At 39.5% G+C, this 21128-nt stretch overlaps 1 protein-coding gene across 1 annotated transcript; it reads left to right on the top strand.

Annotated features, from left to right (window-relative positions):
* Window positions 1-2826: 2826 nt before the first annotated feature.
* adgrf3b (adhesion G protein-coupled receptor F3b) lies at window positions 2827-20359 on the top strand. Its single transcript, XM_061746961.1, has 18 exons — window positions 2827-2949; window positions 3101-3184; window positions 4823-4880; window positions 6538-6550; window positions 6730-6870; window positions 7683-7835; window positions 7976-8034; window positions 8118-8173; window positions 8892-9013; window positions 10898-11128; window positions 12495-12728; window positions 12911-13048; window positions 13144-13346; window positions 15404-15589; window positions 17403-18719; window positions 19187-19228; window positions 20177-20206; window positions 20283-20359. Exons 3-18 carry the CDS (start codon window positions 4830-4832, stop codon window positions 20349-20351), a joined length of 3045 nt encoding a protein of 1014 aa, XP_061602945.1. The 5' UTR covers window positions 2827-2949; window positions 3101-3184; window positions 4823-4829; the 3' UTR covers window positions 20352-20359.
* The last annotated feature ends 769 nt before the right edge of the window (window positions 20360-21128 follow it).

Genomic DNA, 21128 nt, shown 5'->3' with positions numbered 1-21128 from the left:
TATTTGAGACTAACTATTATAGTCTTGTTCTATAGCTGCAGCTATGACTACTGACTCTAACACACTAGAGTTTATACTAACTAGAGGTTTACTAAACACTAACTAGAGGCTTCACTAAACAGAAAGGTTTTAAGTTTGGTTTTAAAGGTGAAGAGGGTGTCAGCCTCCTTAACCCAGATTGGAAGTTGGTTCCATAGTAATGTTCTGTCAGGACTATTAGTAGCTGGCCCAAAAGTGAGTCAGTCTCCTTTGGCCTTCGCGTTTAAATTTATAAATAAACCCATTTTACAGCCTGGTTCACACAACAGTTTTCAATTCCACTGTAAAAAGGGCTCGGACTGGTTTTTCTGCATCCTTCTGAGGCAGGGAGGGAAATGTGCGTAAATAGAGGATAGAGGATAATGGAGTCTTCAGTCATTCATCTCTCAAACCTTCAACCTTCCTCAACCCCAACCCTGAGCTGAAGCTGATATTTCTTTGCTAAAACAACAAAGTGGCGGAAGTGGTTTCAACCAATAACTTATCACATTTTACTTTTACAGGACTGTTAAAAATGTCATTGATATATTGATTTACTGGGCTAAACAATTTCTTTACAAGCCCTCCTTACAATCCAGACACGTCTGCTTATGAAGGCCACAAATTCCACAGAGGTCTTCACATCATATTTGCTGATATGCACATACCCAAACCAGGGTTGCCACCCGTCCCGTAAAATACGGAATTGTCCTTTATTTGAGAAAAAAATGTTGCGTCCCGTATTGAAATAATACGGGACGTGATTTGTTCCGTATTTTCATTAACGCCCCATACACACGTCTGTCACACACACATCAACACTAAATTTAACAATAATGAACAAAATAAAACACAGGAAACATTAAGGCCAGCAAAATCTTTGTGGCGGGACAACAGGACCTGCTGCGTCTGTGCCCAGATCTTTATGTGTGTGTGCCAGACAGCGGGGAGGACTCGGGGTTCGCCTCCAGGTAGGGGTTGGGAATTGGGAATTAAAAGTTGCATTCCGTATTGAACCAATACAGACATATATTATGCTCTTATTTATTGATGTCATAATACACAGGTGAAGGTCGGAAAATTTGAATATATTGCAAAACTTCATTCGTAGTAAATTTAACTAAAGGTGAAACAAATATATTATTTCCCACTACATTCAAAGTGAGATATTTCAAGCCTTTATTTGTTATGATTTTGGTGATTATGGCTCAAAGTTTATGAAAACTCCAAATAAAAAATAAATTAGAGAATATTTTATGAAATCAATAAACAATTCCATCATCAAAATTATAAAAAAATAAAGGCTTAACATATCTTGCTTTGCCTGTAATGAGACTATGTAATATATATGTATTAGTTTCACCTTTTAAGCTAATTAAATGAAATAAATTAACTTTTACACCATATTCTTCACCTGTAGGCTATATTCTACATCTTGGCTGATGTGGACATACATAACATTTCAGTTGCTAGTATGGTTGTATGTCTGTACAGTCATGCAAGTTCAATGCTATTAAAGCACTTTAAACTTTAAATCAAAGCGTTTTGTTTTTTCATATAAAATAAATACATTTCTATGCAGTTTAGAAGTTTTGGGGATGTCCCTTTTTTTTGGCGCCTGCGCTGCTGAAATCGGGGTGTCTTATTTTTATTTGTGAAAGGTGGCAACCCTAACCCAATGTCAAAAAAGGGAAATCCATAGAGGCTGTTCTTTGAATGAGGAGCTTCGCTTGAAGCTTAGTGCTGTATTTGCTGCCAACTTCACTCCTTGCACATCGTGTACCTGCCACCAGCTGCTTTTGCCTTCAGAAGCGTCGCGCCTTCACCTAGAGTGTGGGGAGAAAAGCATGGGAAAATGCAAAGCCTTTCGTTTGCAGTTGACTTTCTTCTTCCGTGCTGCGTGTTTAAAAAATGTCTACTTGAATCCTTCATCAAAATAAGCAAGTTTGTGTGAAACCAACTTTATTACGCTGCAAAAGGGGCATGAAAAGGGCCCTATGAGCCTATTGAGTTTCTACGACTGATTAAATCAATCTGGAAATCCTGCAGCTGGTTTATAAATCTCGATTATGGACCAACCAGAACCCTCAGGTCGTCAGGGTCACGCCCATGTTCTGTACCCAGAGTTAGAACGAAACACGGTGAGGCGGCGTTCAGCTTTTATGCTCCTCACCTGTGGAACAAACTCCCAGAATTCATTAAAGAAGCTGAAACTCTCAGCTTTATATTTTTTAAATCAAGATTGAAAACTTTTCTAGTTTACTGCTGCTTTTCAATAATCCACCATAATGCACTGCAACCTTTATGTCTTGCATCTAATTTTTTCAATAGTTTTTCATGTCTGTCATTAATTTCTGCTTTTTAACTCTCTTACTTTAAATGCATTGTTTTAAATCTTTATGTAAAGCACTTTGAATTGTCTTGTACAGGAAATGTGCTATAGAAAAGAACTTGCCTTGGATATGTTTGTTGCAGATAAACAAACAGGTGTACCTAATCTATATGCTGGAAAACGTCCAGCTTTAGGAGTAATGGCAAGGTCAGCATCTTATACAAGTGTCTCTTACACAAACTGAGGATGTTTAAGGAGACGTGTGGCCACTCTGTGACCTCCTGAAGGAGAAGGAATGATTTGGTAGACAAATATTCATGGAAAACTGAAAGCTCCTGCCCATATGCTGCCTGGTCCAGGCGCCATGGTGACCTGCCATGGATGCAAATGTGCTTTCAACGCAAGTGAGTCAACGCAGCAACTCCCTCGTCTTCACCAAACACCTCCCCTCAACGCACACACCGCCGTCCAGCCTGTCTTTGAGACGGATGTTCTCACCTACTCTGACTCTAAAGCTGATGAGCTCCTGATGGATGCAGAGCTCGGTCCGTACCGGGTTAACGGTGAAGATTGTCCGTCTGGGCAACAGTAAAGCCGAGGTAAGAACGATTGATTTATGATTATCTGACAAAATTATATCTGGAAGAAATGGAAACCAAAAGACATGCTTCCCCGTGACGTCGTGACTTTTAAAAATGAGCCGACTTTTGTGTTCTTATGGGAAAACTAACTTTTTTTTTTGTTTTACAGTAAATTGCAACCTTCTGAAGAACAGAGATAAAACACAATTTTGTTATAAAGTTGGACTGAAACATTCACGAGCCATCGATATCGGTAAGTGAACGAGTGGTATAAAAAAAGAGACTATTCAACTTTCAAGGAGCAAGTTAGCCTCTTTCTTTCACTATATTGATCTTAAGTAGACATAACTTTTTTTTTTTAGCTGTGCTGCGGATCAGGTTTTAAATAGCCACAGTAGCAGTAACTGATTAGCAAGCTGTGTCCAAAAGCCACAGGAAAACAATGTGGGACAGGGTTATGGCTGTTCTGGATGTGTCCTGGGCATGACCGGGCATTGTGAAAACTGTCAGCCCGCTGTTTGTGTGCGCTGCCCGGATGCAAATTTATGCAAACTGGTTTTCTTAGGAAAATGCAAGCTCTTGGTGCTCTGGAATAATTATCAGATATGTGCCGATTTGAGTGTCAAAAAAAGGTTTAACCATAAATATGGTCATACAGTGTGAGGCCCTGTTGAGATAGTTAAATATACACCAGCAGATTCTGACTGTCATAATGAGTCAAATCAAATAATCAGGCAAGTTTGAACCAAATTGCAATGTTCATCCAGTTAACCAATTCTAGGTTATATATTTTATTTCACTGTAGTGACTTTTAAAGGATACTGAAACTGTAAAGTTTGACTAACAAGGATTATGTGTATTTTCAAACAAGAAACTGCAGAACAATTGAACTGCCACAATCCTAAAACGTTTATTGCCCACAGTCATTTGTAGATACACTGTCCTTTGGTGGGTTGATATTTTTTGTATTATCCTTTATTTAACCAGGGTTAGTTAGGGAGTAGGAGGTAGGAGCTGGTTTGATGATGTGCTACATTAGTGCCATTAACCAATAAACAGATGACGCGAGTGACAACTGGAGTCCAAAGTTCACTTGGCTATATTTCTTTAACCAAATATTAAAGTACACAAAAACTAATCTAGAAACAAGCACAATATTCCTTAATCTAGGCAAAATTGTCTTATTTTCAGCACACGTATCGTTGTCCATGAGATTTTTGACTACAATTTAAAATTTGCAAAATAATCTAAAATAGTCTTCTTGAAACAAGTTCTTTTTCACTTACTTATAAATGAGGTTTTGCAGTTAATCAAATTCAACCAAAACTGATTTTACACTTAATGTGGTCTTATTAAAATTCTGTTACATCATTTGGTCTAAATATCAGGAAAACAGCTCAAATGTTCAACCACGTCTTTTACAGTTAAATGTGCCGTACAAATTAGCTTTACTTGCCTTCTTTTCCACAATATTTCCACTTTAAAAAGGAAAGAAGAAAGTTAATTTGCATTCAAGGGAGTTTTGTTTTCATGGTTTGTGGTTTCATCTGCTATAGGAAAGTTCTTCAACTGAGTTGTGATGGATTAATGGAGAGCTGAAAAAATATAGAAAAGCCTGGAATATTCTAATTTAATCACCTGTGGATATGAAAAATGAGGTGGGGGATGCCAAACCAGCAATAATCAGGGGGGTTAATACAGTATGTTTTGGATTCAGGACCCAACCTGAACTTATTGATCGAAGTCTAAACTCACTTGAACAGTATGAACTTCCTGTTTTTGTTTTTCTATATGTGGTGGCTGCTATCTGGGCTTTCTAGAGTTTATATGTTCCAGTTAGTTAATTAAGTTCTGCTTTTCATGAATTACTCTTGTGTGTTTTCTCCACCAGAGCAACAATGTGGAGTCGGGTGTTTATCGTTCTGATTGGAGCTGTGTGTATATACCAGGTAGGTGCCGTCTCTCTAATGGCACGATTATTCCTAAGACCAAAACCAACAGACGGGTGCTGATCCTTGAATATTACATTAGGCCTGTTTCCATTGGTGTGGATCCAGAGGAGTTGAACTCTCATTAACCTTTCTAGGGCCAAAACAAATCCCCTTTGCGGGTTTGATACTTCAGCACTGCCCTGAAAAACCGCTGGATGGTGTTGACTCTTTGCCGTAGGAGGCAGATATCTCAGTTCAGCCCTCTCAAATGTCCCTTTTCATTGCAACTCATTTCTCATTAGTTATCGCGACCACCCCTTCCTTTTCTTTATCGTCTTTACTGATGGGCTGATCCCTGTGGGCGGATGCAGGAGTTTTAATTTAATTTAATTTAATTTATTTAATAGGGACAATGCAGGTTTACATGTGATCACATTCACTCATTACAAACAAGCCAATGTGACTGATGTTCTGCATACAGAGAGTATAGCTATTGCTAGTTTCCATCTCCTGTCCCTAGTTAGGCTTTTAGTAAAAGAAAATGATAGAAAGGAGAAAAAGAATACAAAAATACATTAATTTTCAACATGCAAAGCTATATCCTATTTACAATAGCTACTATTAGCAGTTACAGGTGATTAAAAATGCGTACATTTCTGATTTTGCTTCAACCAGTCTTTGACATTTTTAGTAAAAACCTTAAAATCTTGAGTTGTTTTTATCTCAGTTGGCAGTGTTGAATCCCAAACCCCAAGAACTCAGATCCTAATGCTACTCACTACTCAGGGGCATGACGAAATTACATCCTCCTCCTGTGCTGTCATGAAATTAAATTAATGTAAGTTTCCAACAGTCGACATTTCAGACAAAACAGATGTCTAATTTTACACTTGTGTTAAAAATAAGGAGATATTGATATGACTGAATTTGTTTAAAAAACCTTTTTGAACCCTCATAACCCTCAGATATATGGTTGCAACCAACTTCAGATGCATTATTGTGTTGTTAGTTAGAGATGATGGAGTCCTGTTTCAATGCTTGTTTGCATTTCTCTTAACTTGCAAACAAGTTAAAGGATCTCTAAGGACTCGTCGGCTCTGAGTGAGTGAGTGATCGGAATGGCTTCGAAAGCGGGTCACGGACCCGTTTCTGGACGCGGGTTGTGTGCCTTTGCCTCACGTAAAGTTAAAACTCAGATTGAGATACATGTTTTTGGCTCTTTTTGGAAGCACTTCTCAGTTTCATGTTTGTGCATGAAATCACGGTTAATTCTGTCCAATCTGAGGTTTAAACTGAACCATCTTTTCATTAAATAAATTTGAGTTAAAGTTAAACATTTTCCTCAGTTTGTGGGACAGCTGGTCATTAAGGGGTAATAGTGGGTCCCAAATCCGAACAGAGACAAGCATTGTCTTTTTCTTCTTTTATTTATTTGTGTACTTTCACCATCAGGTGGTATGGAGTGGATGGTTTCTCAGTCAGTGGATTCTAACCATTTTTTAACACAGTAAGAAGAGAAAGAAACCCTAAATAGATTGACTACAGTTGCACTTTAACCTTGGACCACACTAATGGAAATGTAGCTTCTACAGAGTATCATATCCTCTTCCCTTGTTCACTTGATAAGACATGAAATGATCAAAACAAATAATCATCTTTGTTTTTCTCTTTGCAGGTCATTACAGCAGGTAAGACGCATGAATATAATTTCATAGAGCAGATATGCAAACTGAAATTCTCCCAAAAAGCATGACTGAAAGCCTCATCGCAGCTTGTTCCTTTGCTTCACACGAATTGTCACATTTCCTGTTGGAAGGGTTCTTGACTGTCATAAATTGCTCTGCCATGTTGCTGATTGTCTTCGAAGACATCTACATTGGTGAGGTGATGGTGGAGAGTAACGTCACGCTGGACGCTAATACGATCCTGGAAAGTTGGCCTCCTGGCCTCCAGCTCACACTAGCTAACGCTCAATCCGTGACGCTTCAAGACATAGATGTCGTTGCAGGTAAGTTTTTCGTAAGAAAAAATCCTTTTACGTCAGAAGCATTGTTGTCACGGTCAAAGATTAATGAATGATAGGTAGAAAACAAAGTCTGGAGAAAGAAAGGCATAGCTCATGATCCAAAGCCGACCACATCCTGTGTCAAACACGGTGGTGGTATTGTTATGGTAAGGGCATGTGCGGCTGCCAGTGGAACAGGGTTCACTGGCGTTTGACGCCGTGATTGATGTCACAAAATAAGAAAAGCATTCTGAGGTACGGGGCCTCACATTCAGACCAAAACTGATGGACGGAGCTTCACGGTATAAATACAGAAGGATAGAGACCTTGAGTGTACTAAAAGAAACTCGGTACGTTTTGAAGACTAAAACTGAAAGTAAAAATGGTCCCAAACAAGCAGAAAGTAAAGACATCAGCAGTGAAGGTCTAGTAAAGCATCTCCTGGGATGAAGGTTAGATTTTGGTCCATGGATTCGAGACTTCAGCCAAGTCTCAAAGATGATGGTTGTATTTACAAATATATATTTAATGGAAGTACTTATCTTCAAATAGTTGTTAATACATTTGAAAGTCTTAAATTTGGTCATATATTTAATTTAAATTGATTGTGGTTCTGTGGAAAGAACCCTTCTGGACCCAACTCCAGAGGCTGAAACATGGCTGGGAGAACATGTTAGCCCCACACAGAAACGGTGGACGCCTGGCTGTGAAAACATAAAACCTTTCATAGGAAAAATAAAACAGGAAAGATTAAAATGAATCTTTGGGCATGTGACGTGTTTTCCCAGGTGTTTGCTTTTTCCCTCCCTCTCCAGAGTGTGTGATCATCGGTCCCGCCTACACCTGCAACTGCTCTGCAGGATATGTCTGGACAAACGAAGTGTGTTACACTTACGGCTGCTGCAGTGAAACTACGTGTGAACATAACGTGTCCCTCATATCTCCAGTGTGCATTCGCGCGGATCACGGTAACTGTTTTCTCAGGTGTACTAGTTAGCATTAAACATATAATGGAGTAGTACACGAGCAGAAAGTTTTGGATTCTTTCCAGTTTAACATTTGTTATTATTAGAGCAGAGATTAATGACAATGTTTGCAACCAACACAGTTTTTCTCAATGGATCAATACAACTGTCATCATCATGGAGCAGCGCTAACACTGACCATGTATGTCAAAATTAAACTCCTCTATACTCAAATATTTGCTTCTGTATTTTGTATAAATGGTGTCACGTTCTCTCTTTCCAAAGCTTCGCTTGACCCTTGAGACCTTGAATGGTGTGAAGTCCCTGAACATCACTGAGAGGTATTGTACTTTAAAAGTATATCAATTCATTTTTTTGTTTGTATGTTTTTACCACATATTAGTTTTAATAATAAACGGACAAAGGATCTAGATAGGAGGAAATAACTGAGGGAGTTAACTGTACCTCGGGTGTAATATACTGAGAGGGGATTTGCAGTATTTTATACTCCTGTTTTGTTAAAGCTGACTTGACTTATGGCCACAACTAATTTTGGAATCAGTCTAGAAAATCTATAGCATCAACGTCGGAGTGTGTCAAGAGTTTTGTGTAAATCATTTAAATATGTTCCAGGCCGGGAAACCTAAAGACCAAAAAAACTAACAACAAAATATCACATAGCTTAGATCAAGAGGTACTCTTCCAACGGCAGCCTCTTCCTTGCTGAACCATTTTCTCCTTATAAAGTCTCCTGACCCCACCCCTGGCCAAGTAATGGGCAAATCAGAGCATCGTTGCAACCCAAGCCCGATGTTTTCCATGAACTAATCAATCGTATGATTAAGGCAGCTTCCAATTAAGGATTCCTGTATAGATAAACTAAAGATCTCTGAAAATCACATGTCCCAGCAGAACAGCAGACAGAGAACCCAAGATGCAAATAAACAAAAACACTGCATACATACATACAATAATAACAATCACTGTATTGCTTAACAGCATGAACACATTCAAATGCACTTTTCTTTTACTAACCATTCTCTTTTTTTTCTACACAAGCTCAGAGATCGGTGATTTTAGGTTAGACGCCACCGTCAGATTTAACACCTCTAAACTTCATGAGATCGTGGCAAAACTGGAAACTGATCTGACACCAAAAGCCATTGCTTTCGATACATACGGTTGGTAAACTTGTTTTATTCAACAGTTTAGTTTTACTACATGCTTTCAGAGAACTGCTCATTTTCAAATGCTTAACCGGCTAAAACTCATAAACGTGCGCGCTGGTTTTTTTGCCAGAGATTTGAGCAAAAGCTTGTGGTTTTGAGCATTCAGCGAGATCACTGCTGAACTTGATTATGCGTCAGTCGAAGGAGAGGTGAAATAACAAGGGGACACTTACATGTGATACATCTGCTCTAGTGATATGTGATATAAGTTAACAAGGTTACTGTGCACTTGGTAAAATTGTTTTAATTTGCAGTTGAACATCTGCTTTTGTAAAACTTGAAAAAAATCTTACATTTAATGGTTAATTTATTTTTAGAACAAGTAGAGGAAATAATTATGGGATACTTTTGGAAGTGTCCTTTTCAAAGCCAGAATGAACAGCTGTGGGATAAAGATAAGATAAGATAAGAAATCCTTTAATAGTCCCCCAGAGGGGAAATTTCCAGATTACAGCAGCAAAGGGGATAGTGCAAAACACAAGAGGCATCAATATTACACAATAATAATAATAAAATGCTTTTCAGTGTCTTTGCTTTTTCCCTTTATAGAAAAGAAACTTAAGAATAAACATATTGAAAGAGTGATGACTGCATATTTTTTCAAAGAGACATACTGTCTTTTTCACAGTGATCCTTTAAAGGGACGCTATGTATGTGTATATGTGTAAGATAAAATAAGATAAGATAAGATAAGATAAGATAAGATAAGATAAGATAAGATAAGATAAGATAAGATATTCCTTTATTAGTCCCACAGCAGGGAAATTTGCAGTGTACTTATGGGTATGGAAATATATGTATTTGTAGATGTTTATACGTATATTTGCGTGTGTGTGTGTGTGTGTGTGTGTGTGTGTGTGTGTGTGTGTGTGTGTGTGTGTGTGTGTGTGTGTGTGTGTGTGTGTGTGTGTGTGTGTGTGTGTGTGTGTGTGTGTGTGTGTGTGTGTGTGTGTGTGTGTATATGCATGTTTATGTTTGGACTGGACTTGTATGGTTGTGGGTGTAAATATGAGCATATATGTATGTGGAAATGCATGTATCTATACATATATGAACTGAAACAAGTAGATGTGTATATGTATGCTTTAATGTGTGTAGAAATATCGTTGAGTAAGAATGTTTATAATGACTAGGATTATACACGGGGGGATATAAATTCACATCCTAAATAATGTCTGTCTTTTACATATAGATTAATACAGCAACCCAGGGTAAATAACTCAGGTGATTTATACTTGGGTATACCACAATTTATATTTATAAAATTCTTAGTATTAATTTGTGCAACCTTTAACTATGTCAAGTTTTTTTCTTTTCTTTCATATTTAATAACTAATTCTCTTCTACTTTGTTTACAATGGTGAATTTATTATTTAATTATTATTATTGTTCTTTTTACGTTATTGTTTAATTGTTCTGCTGTTTTGTTAATTTATGTATTTTTTTGTGCTTATGTTCGAAATAAAAATAAAAAAGAGATATCAATCAATAACACTCCAGACCAACTGGGGGCAGCATATCACATGCTGAAGATATTTCTAATGGCCAGGATGTTGATGGCAACCAAATAACATTAAGTGTTTGGTGAAAGAACAGACTCTTGGAGTTGGTGTCCCATATTTAAGCTAAGCTTAGGAAAAAATACATTGTATTGTATTCATCCACCTGGAAAAACCAGTATTCTCCCAGAATTGTTGACTGTAATGTTCACTTATCCAGCGACATGTCCGTTATGCATCACAGCAGCTGAGGCAGATGTTCTGATGTGTGTTTCTTTGGACTAAAATCTTTTACTTATTTTTTACTCTATATATTTATAATCCTCTGTCTACACAGGGATGGTCAACATAACTAACCTAACAGGCATGGTGAAGTATGACTCCGAGCAAAACCTTAAATGCACATTTGAGGAGGCCACAGACCAAGCTGGCTGGAACATCAGCAAAGAGTTTGAGCGCCTTGAGCTCAACAATGGCGATCAAGTCGTACTAGACCTCAAGTGTGCAGATCCTGTGTCCAAATCTTGTGTTGGGGTTACCCTCAAGAAGGTGACAGGCATCTGGGCAGGCAAGTAAAAGCTTCATCCTTCTGTTAAAGATTAAAGGTGATTTGGGGATTTGACATGTGCGTGGGTGTTGGTTGGACGATATTGCAGTGTCGCGAAAAGCCCAGAGTCAGTCGTAAACAGGAGCAGCACATTACAGCATCCATCGATCCATTATCTGTACCAGCAGCCTCCAACTCAAGGTCGGCTGGATCGCAGCCCACAATGCATGCGAGAACTGTTGCATAAAAAGATATAGAGAGATGTTGCATCCACCCATCCATCCGCTATCTTCCCTTTCCACTGGGTTTAGGACAGAGGGGTAGAAGCCTAAACCGAGACCCCCAGCTTCTTCTTCCAGCTCCACCAGGAAGACCCGGGCAGGCACCCTAACCAAACACCTGATCCACCGACTCCTGTCCAGTCACCCTGCAGAGGAAATCCACCTCCATGTATTTGCAACCTCATTCCTTTGGCTTCTACCCACGATTCATCAGTGAGGACAGGAGCCAAACTGACTGGTGAAGAGAAAGTCTTGGCTTTTGCTCAGTTCTCTCTTCACCACAGCAGACTGGTACAGAGTCATCCGAAGTCCAGTCTACCTGTCAGACTTTGACATCTCTGAGCACAGACCCAACAGTGCCGGACATTTAAAGGCCTTTAAAGATCTTTTTATGACTCTCCTAGAATCTCGTCCAGCGGATGATCAATCAAATGATCATTCAAATTATGTGAAATCTGTTATGTAATACAGTATTGCATAGTGATTAAGCAGCGTTATGGCACAACTGCACCACATCAACGAGACCAAAAACAGCTGTTAAGCAGATTTTGATGACTTTATATCGACTGACTATGTCTCATCCAGGACTGCCGGAGACGTGCAAATGCGCTATAGGTGTTTCCACTACACTTTTGTGCTAAACTGGACTGTCGACATGTCTGGAAAACCACCTTGTGAAAGTATTAGAAGGTCTTTTGCGACATTTGACAGGTTTTTCTTTGTGATGATTAGTTTTTTTCTCAGTTCTAGTGGTAAAGGAAATGCAATTATTGAGACTTAACAGCAAATTATAGCGTTGCTTAAGATATGTGTTTTCTTATGTTAAACAAATGACTAAGACTGATGTTGAGACTTACCTGTATCAGGTTTAAGCAAACACACAGAAAAAAGAGACCTCTCGTGTTGGTTGTGACATTTCTTTTTGGAGCACATTGCAAAAAATGATGAAACTAGAACCCAAGCTTCAGATTAAACGACGAGTCGAGCTTCAGATATCACAACTGTCTTATTTCACGCTTACAATTTGATGTTGAGTCATTTAAAGACTGTCTCGAAGCTTTTCTTAGCAGACTCGTTTGCGTTATTCGCCTACATGTTCCCAACAGGCATGTATGAGTGTGGATTCACTACCGGCTCAGTCAGGCACACAGCCAGGACCCGGCTGGATGTGGCTCCCCTGCCCGACACCATTACCCTGGCAATCGAACCTCTCGTCGCAGACTGCTTGGACGGCAGCAGCGAAGTTGTAAAGGTCACAGCAACCATCCCGAATAACACTGCAAAATATGAAGTTAGATGGACCAGCAGTGAGAAGGAAACACCTGAAACAACTGAAACAGGTCGAACAAGCCAAATCCTTTTTCTCATGTGTCTTCTTCTTCCTTATTCCCAGAAAGGCTTAGCTGTAATCCATTTACACAATTCCCGTCTTATTCCCGCATAATGTCTAAACTGTACATCCAAAATTGATCATGATGTTAACATTCTGTTTTTGGGTTTTTTTTGTTTGTTTTTTGTGCAGCAAAAGGTCAATTTAGCTTCACTTATGACAGTTCTGTGAGCTGCGAGAAAACTGAGGAGCCACATCGTGTGTATATTACTGTTTTAAACAATATGAACCAAAGAAAAACAGCGGAAGTGGATATCCCAGTGATCTACGGTACCCAATCCTTTTAACTGATTTTAAACTACTTTAAAGTTCAACTAGTTAACTGTAGTGTAGAATTATATTATTACTTTTTGTCTTTTGCCAAGCTGGTGAATCATTTTGTGAAGAAGAAACCTTAAATGGAGACATTTGGCCAAAATCTCCAGCCGGCGCAACAGTGATAAATCGAACATGCGCAGAAGGCAGAGTTGGATATAAGTCACGTACTTGTGACAAACCCGGCACGTGGCAGGACGTGTTCTCCAACTGTGTCAACGAGGAGCTGAGCAAAATTTCCGATGCAGCTGAAGTGAGTTTGGTTTTACTTCTTACACTAACAAGTAGAATGCCATTTCAGATGTGAAACTGTGATACAACTTAGACTGATTATCTATGTCTGCTGTCAGGTTGACAGGTATTGACAGGTGAAAAGTATTTAATTCCAACTGTAGACGGAGATGCCAGTACACATACTGTACATACACCCAGTTTTGGTTCAACAGAATTGTTAAAAGGGTCAAACTAATGAAAATGGCATGGAGAAATTAGCTGTGCACTCTAGAAAAGATTGAAAATAATTTGACCACAGTGACACGTTCAATCGTGGGAGTGTGATCAGCTTCACAAGCTTAATCATCCTTCGGTCAGTCAGTCGGACTATTTAAAGGGTTAAAAGACGTCACAGCTGTTTGGTATTATGGTGTTCACCACACCCGAACATGGAGCAGAGGAAGCAAAGAAGAGACTTGACAGAGGAGATTAGAAAGGGGGAAAAAAGCTAATCATCAATAAAAGCCAGGCTGGAAATTGTCAAAAATCCATACTGACGAATCACAAGTTTCCTGGGAGATGGTATTTTTGGGAAGTCACATCAGCTCAATCATACAGTACCTGTCCAGTCTCCCGTTTTGGCCGGGAAACTACCGTATTTCACCCCTCTTTCCCGCCCTCCTCCCGTATTAGTATCTTCCCATAAATTTACCGTTTTATAATATAATAATTTTTAAAGAGCAAACTGAATTGTCACTAGCCTCGCGAGAACTGCCACCTGCTGTAGCCTGGGTGGCAGTTCTCGCGAGGTTAGCGGCAACAACTGGAACAAACTCCGAACAACAAATCAGAGAGATGGATGGATGTAACGAGAGAGAAGACGTTTCTGCCCAAAAAGAGAAGACTTTGTGTAAATATCTCAAATCTAAAAATGAGAATCCCAATTTCCTTTCCTAAAGAGGAGCAGGACGGGGAACAGAACAGTTAGAAGTTCTGAAAGATGTGTAACTGCTTTTTTATTGTCTCTGATGGGGGACGGGCCGATGTCCGTCAGCAGCACCTGCCAGAGAGCCACATCAGTGAAAATGACAAATAGAAAGAAAATGTAAATGTTTCACTTTAAGAAAATCCATGTGTATATAAACTGAAAATATTTAAAATAAATAAATGTGCTTTAATTCCCCTTTGTGTTTTTATTTAGGCTCTATTATAGGAATTACATACATAGGAATGTCCACAGCATTTCCGTGTCAACAAAGGTCGGCCTATCAGGCTATGAGCACATAATTGTAGTTTGTAAGTAAATCTGTCTTAAAATGTAATAACGGACCGCGGCTGGGCTGGTGGGAGAGCGGCGGAAAATTTCCCGTATTTTTAAATCCAAAACTTGAGGTATGGTTTGGCTCAATGTTCAAAGACACAAAACTGAAGCCTTCAAACAAAAGAAGATTGTAGCTACAGTGAAACATGAAGGAGGCTTGGTTATGTTTTGGAGTTGCTTTGCTGCGTCTGGTATATATACTGTATATAGACATATACCGTTAAACACCAAATAAAGGTCCAGGCGATTATTTGCTTAAATCACTCAAATCAACAGGCATTTATCAGGCCATTGCCTTTATTAATTGTGTGTCTCCATTCAACCCAAGTCTCATTGTGCATCGTTGATCTAGCCAGGTAGCGCTAGTCGCGCACGGCTTCTCGTTTTCGGCTATGGTCTGATACAACTCTTTTCCTGTTACTCGTATAATCTTCCACGACTCACACTGGTGTCTGGCAAGTTTGTGAAGTATCGGAGATAATAGAAAAGAGAGAGCCCAAAAAAGGAGGGAAAAGGGGTGAGCGAACAGCTAAAGGCTACGAGCTCACCACTTTCCCCCTCCTTTTAAAATTAAATAAATAGTCACACACTTTTCAATTCATGTAAAGTTATTTGTTCATGTTTAGGTGGGATATATCCGCATACGGTAGAAAATATTTTTTGGGCCACCAGACAAATGAAGTTTTACATATATGTATATACATAATTATATATACCTACATAATTGTAAATATGTGCATAAAGAAACAAATTGTTGTTGCTTCTTTTATTTTTAGAACTTCCTAGATGGAATGGGAGCGACAGAGGAAGTGGCTAAGAACATCTTTGAAGGGATGAAGAACAACACTCAATCAAGTTCTAATTCCAGCGACGATCTGGCCGACATAAACGCTTCTGTCGGCATTTTTAGTATAATGGCAGACGCATCAAAAAATATTGTCCTGGAAGAGGGCGTCTTTCCCGTAAGTTTAAATAAATATATTTTGTAATATGTGCAGAGTTTTGAGCTAAAATGTTCAGGCTTGGCCATAAAAAAAGTTAATGTGCATTAACTTTTTTACCACAGTTTGCCACCCTGTTACATGGACCAACATGCTTAGTTGTGGTGAAAATGTTATCATGTTTACTGTCATAGTGTTAACCTAAACACAGTCCACATCAGCAGTTTCTATGACCCAAATTTGGCATTAACTGGCAGTGTTGGCTCAAGGTGGGTGGATTTACCTAACCACGTATCTACGGCTCCATTACAGGAGTTACCGTAACACATGTAAAAGCCACCTCATGACATTTGCACCACATTTGGCACAAACAGCACATGCCCAAACCCAAATTAGGCCCTGCTCTTGATGTTTGGGCCCGGCCTGGCCAACAAATCCATTCCAGTACCGCAAGTGAACCATAAATGAGGTGATCCTTGGGAGCAAGTTCAACCAAACAGACGCATCAAGGTTTATGCTTGAATTCATCTCTCTGCGTGGTTTTTCCCAGTCACTTCATCTAGTTAATATACATACTTAAGAAGCAAGACACACTCTTTCTCACATGCCATCTAATTTATCTTGCCTGGCAAGCTCGCTGTTGCAATTTTAGGCCCAGCTCCACGTCAAGTCTGTCCTCCCAATGTATTGTACCAAAAGTTGTCCAGATTTCAGATAGCCCAGATTTGAGTTAGCTCAGCTCTGTGAGAGCCAGCCATCTTCTTCCCAACCAAACTCATTAAAGGTGTTTATAATGTTTGCTTGGTGCACTCGGGCACAGTCATGAAGGAATAGAAAACCACATTCCCCAAGTTGACTTCATTGTGCCCACTGTGAAGTTTAGTGGTGGAGGGATAATTAGGGTTTCCCATGCATACAGCAATCTTAATCCTTCAGCATCCCAAGACATTTTGGGCAATGCTATGCTTCAAACTGTGCAGCAGCAGACAGGTAACATGCTCCTAGCATCCCACATTGCATGAAGCTCCCACTGCACAGCTTTTGTCCTTATTTTAATGACGGAGCATTGGCGATTTTCACACACACCATACTCCTCAGCAGCCATTGACCTCGCTCCGGGATTTTATGGCGTCTCCTGCTTCACAACCCAGTTGCTGTTGTTTCTTCCCCTTTCTCATAACATAAATTTCACTTGACTGCGAAATATTCAGCGTGGATAAAATTTCACAAACTACATCACTGAAAAGTTGGTATCCTATCACAGTACCCCGCCTGAAGTCTCTGAGCTCTTCAGATCAATGCGTGTGGTATCACAATCAAGACTGCATGACTAGGTGCTTGAGTTAAAACAGCCGTAGTAACAAATCTGACTGAAACACCTTCATACAATCATTAACAGTGTACTTTTGTCTATATAATCCATCTGCTGGGTGGTCATTACCTGCTGAGGAAAAACGTGGAAGTGATCCACTTCACACCCTGATGACTATCTGAGCAGGAACTAGGCCAGCAAATCATAAAATCCATAAAAAAAAAAAAATCCCAACCGAATTATCACCTGTGAGTCTCATCATAACAACGAAACCATTACCACAAGTTTTCTCAAATTAGCTGTAAAATTAAAAGTTGGTGTTTGCAGAAGTATTGTGTCCAAATGTGTAGTTTTGTTGAAACATGCTTCAAGAATTACTTGCAGCCCCATTAAGAGTAGCTGATAATAAGTATATGATAAGTGATGATTATCTGTGAAAAAAGTTTTGTTTGTTTTTTTTTTTCATCAGACTTATAGAAACACATTTTTCACAAAATTGTGTTTCCAAAAATTCTGTTTCAGGGTTTGGTTGATGCAGCAAGCAATGTGCTAAATTCCACCTGGAGGAGGGCTAACGACTCGGTTCGGTACAATATGTCATCAAAATACCTTCTGTCTGTGGAAAATCTGGTGAAGAACATCAGGACCAACACGAGTGAGGGATTCAACAGTTCAAACCTGGAGCTCAGATTTTGCACACACGCTGATTGCAATGTGACGGCATTTGACATCGGCATAAATCTGAACATGACTAAAGGAACATTAAAAGTCACAGCTGTGAAGAATATAATGGATAAATTGAAGAACGGCTTTCGTGGAACGGAGCGCACCGACCTCTTGGTGTCAGCCACTCTTGTGAACAATAGCGATTCGGGCATCGGGATTAATCTGGCCTTCCCTGACGGGCAACAACTTTCCAATCAACGTTTCTGCGTCTTCTGGGACACCACGCTGGAAGACTGGTCGGATACTGGATGCACCCTCAACACCACCAAAAACAACCAAACCATCTGCGAGTGCAACCACCTGACTTCATTCTCCATCCTCATGTCCAAGGGAGAAATATCTGACAAAGCTTCGTCTAAAATCCTTGATATTATCACCAATGTGGGCCTTGCCGTATCCATTACCTGCCTGCTGATCTTTCTCATCATTGAGTCTCTGGTGTGGTCAGCTGTGATCAAGACCAACCTCTCACATTTCCGCCACACAGCCGTGGTGAACATCGCAGTGTTCCGCTTGCTCGCTGATTGCAGCTTTTTGGCTTCTACCAATCCCAAGATCCTCCCTGACAGCTGGTGCCTAGTTTTAACCGTGTCCAAGCATGTGTTTTACTTGGCCATGTTCACCTGGATGCTGTGCCTCAGTGTCTTGCTCGTCCACCAGCTCATCTTTGTTTTCAGCCCCCTGAGGAAAAGGGTTTTCATGTTCCTCTCTAGCATTTTGGGCTATGTTTTGCCAATCCTACTTGTGGGGGCTAGTTATGTGTACTACAAATACACCCAGAAGGACTACTACAATAGGAACACCTGCTGGCTTGTTTATGAAAGCCTTTTAGTGGGCTCCATTCACGCTTTTATCCTCCCCGTGGGAACCATTATTCTGGCGAATCTCTTCTCCATGGTGGTTGTCATCTTTACGCTAATGAAGACCTCAGTGCCTGACAGCAGCAAGACAGATGAGAAGGAGATGGCCAAAAGCATCCTCAAAGTGGTGGTCTTCCTAACCCCCGTCTTTGGAGTAACATGGGCTATTGGCTTCTTTCTTCAAATTCTGGACGAAGACAACAAGATGTATTACTTTGCTTTGTACAGTTTCACTATCCTCAATTCTTTGCAGGTAATGTGATAGCAGTTCTCACACAAGTAAAAACTCAATTTTAAGGAAACCTACGTTTATAATTAAATGGCAAGGAGTGTAAATGTTTATTAGGGAACAAAATTATGTGAATCTAAAGAGCTCTAAGTTGGAGCAGAATATGTGTGTAGGCAAAATCACTTGGTTAAATCGACTAACACCAAAATGAATCACTATTTTATCTTCTGAAAAGACTAAAACAACATTACTTCACTTAAGTGACAGACTGAGGTCATTTCACAGAAAGTCTATGAAAAGACTGCTGGTACAAACATAGAACCTGATCAGTACAAACTGACGATAGAGGTGTAAAAATAATACATTTATCATTGGACATTAACAAATAATGCTGGTGGAATATAAGAGAAATTCATCTGAGAAATATGAGAAGATAAATGTTATGTACAGACATACACTCACCACTCCACACTTCACTCCTTCTCCTGCAGGGGCTTTTCATCTTGCTAACAGGCTGTATTGCAGAGCAGAAGGTAAGTCAGGGATTTTTAACAGCGGGAAGACATCTTTGTAAGTATAATTACTAATTTATTGAAGATGAGACTGGGCACTACGGCGTCATTTGAAAGCCAAATCTACTGTGAATCAAGAAATCTGAGAACAACCCAGAATCTGTGACCAAGAAATCAACATCTCAAAACTGTGATAGCGCAATCATCTTCTTTTCTCAATATCAGTTTTAAAACAATCTCAGTTTTTAAACAATGTCTCTCAGTTGAGTTTTTTCTTCTTCCAATTCTGAAAAGTCTGAAAACGAGTGTCAAAGTAGCGGTGCGTCAATCTACAGCGAGGAGGCGGGACGTAGGCAATATCTCGCAGCTCATTAGCTACCCATGACTCAGTGCCTCATGTCCACGCTGATGGAGATCAGTTGTTAATATTATTAACGACACTGACAACTTTATCGTTTGTGATAAAGAAGAAACATATTAACAACCTACCGCTGCCTCTTGGTTCTCCATGACCGCGTTAAGTAAGTTTTGACGTCCACATAAGGCGCTCAGTCATTCAGTAGCCAATGAGCTGCCAGATCTCGCCTATGTCCCGCCTTTCTGCTGTAGATTATCACGGCGCGGATTTGACACTTGTTTCAGAATCAAAACCGCAAAAAAGCGAAAGCTCACCTAAGAAAGACGGAGATGGTTTTGGGACGGATGAGGAGCAGAGTGTAACTGAGAAGGTTGCTCGCACTCCTGGTTAGAGAGTTTGAGTTCTTGGTTACAGAATTTGGGTTTTGGTTCTCAGAAATTGGTTTTGATTTGCAATAGATTAAAGTTCAAACTGATGTCACAGGGCGCATCATGAAAGAGAGAAAGAAATGTCCAAAAACTATGCTGCTTGTTGTTCACTGTGTACTCGGGATGTAAAGGACTTTTTCAAGGTTATTGCTCTATGATGTATCTCTTTTGTGTCATATTCAGGTCAGAGAGGAGTTGATTAAGATGATACGGGTGAGTATTCCATTAAAAACTGAACGAACTTGCTATGGTGATGAAATCTATAACTATTACATTTGTCTCCTTTCAGAAAAAATCAGGGGATAAGAGTGACAGCATGACGAAAGGCACTTCAACTACAGACTATAAGAGCAAATGATGAAGAAGGTTAGTCCTGCGATACGATAGATGGTTTTAGTTTGACTTGTGGCTGCGAGCAGATCACAGATGACATTTTAGACTCATAAAGATATCCAGTGTATAAATTTGGAGCTCTGTCAACTCTGTTTCTATTATTTCTACTTTTCAGACTGGAGACGGAAACCTCAACTTGTTCATGTGCAGTTCCATTTGTTTCCCACAAAATAACAGTTCTAGACTAGAGTTTGCATTAATGTTTGGATTAATGTTCATAGACTTACAGAAATGTAGAAAGTTGCTCTGGAAACAAGGAAAGTTAATAATAGAGGTCTGATGTTGAATATTAACAGTGAAAGTTATTTATAGTAGATATTTACAGATGATACATACCAAACTGTAGCGAGACTAGTTCTCCCTCTTATTTGATGGTAGCAGATGTGTTTTTTCCTTCATTTGAATTGTAAATAACACGCAAATGGTGAGCAATGGCCGTACAGCTCTTGGAAAAATGCTTAATGTAGGGACACTTTTGATTCGACGGGTTGGCATGTCTTGTAGTAGCATTTGTCGTAGTAGTAGTGTTTGTATGTATGTATTGTTGTATTGTTTTTATGCTGCCATTTTGGCCAGATCACTCTTGAAAAAGAGGTTTTAATGTCAATGAGTTTTTTAACTGGTTAAATAAAGGATATATATATATATATATAGCCACTGTTAGTAGCCACTTTATCGAGACTGCATAGGCCAGCATTGGAAATGTATCCTTGAATACATTTTGCATTTAATTTATCAAGGA

The sequence above is a fragment of the Cololabis saira genome, chromosome 18, assembly GCF_033807715.1.
Source record: "Cololabis saira isolate AMF1-May2022 chromosome 18, fColSai1.1, whole genome shotgun sequence".
NCBI lineage: Eukaryota > Metazoa > Chordata > Actinopteri > Beloniformes > Belonidae > Cololabis > Cololabis saira.
The sequence above is the reverse complement of the archived record's forward strand: the minus strand, read 5'-3'. Positions and strand labels throughout refer to the sequence as shown.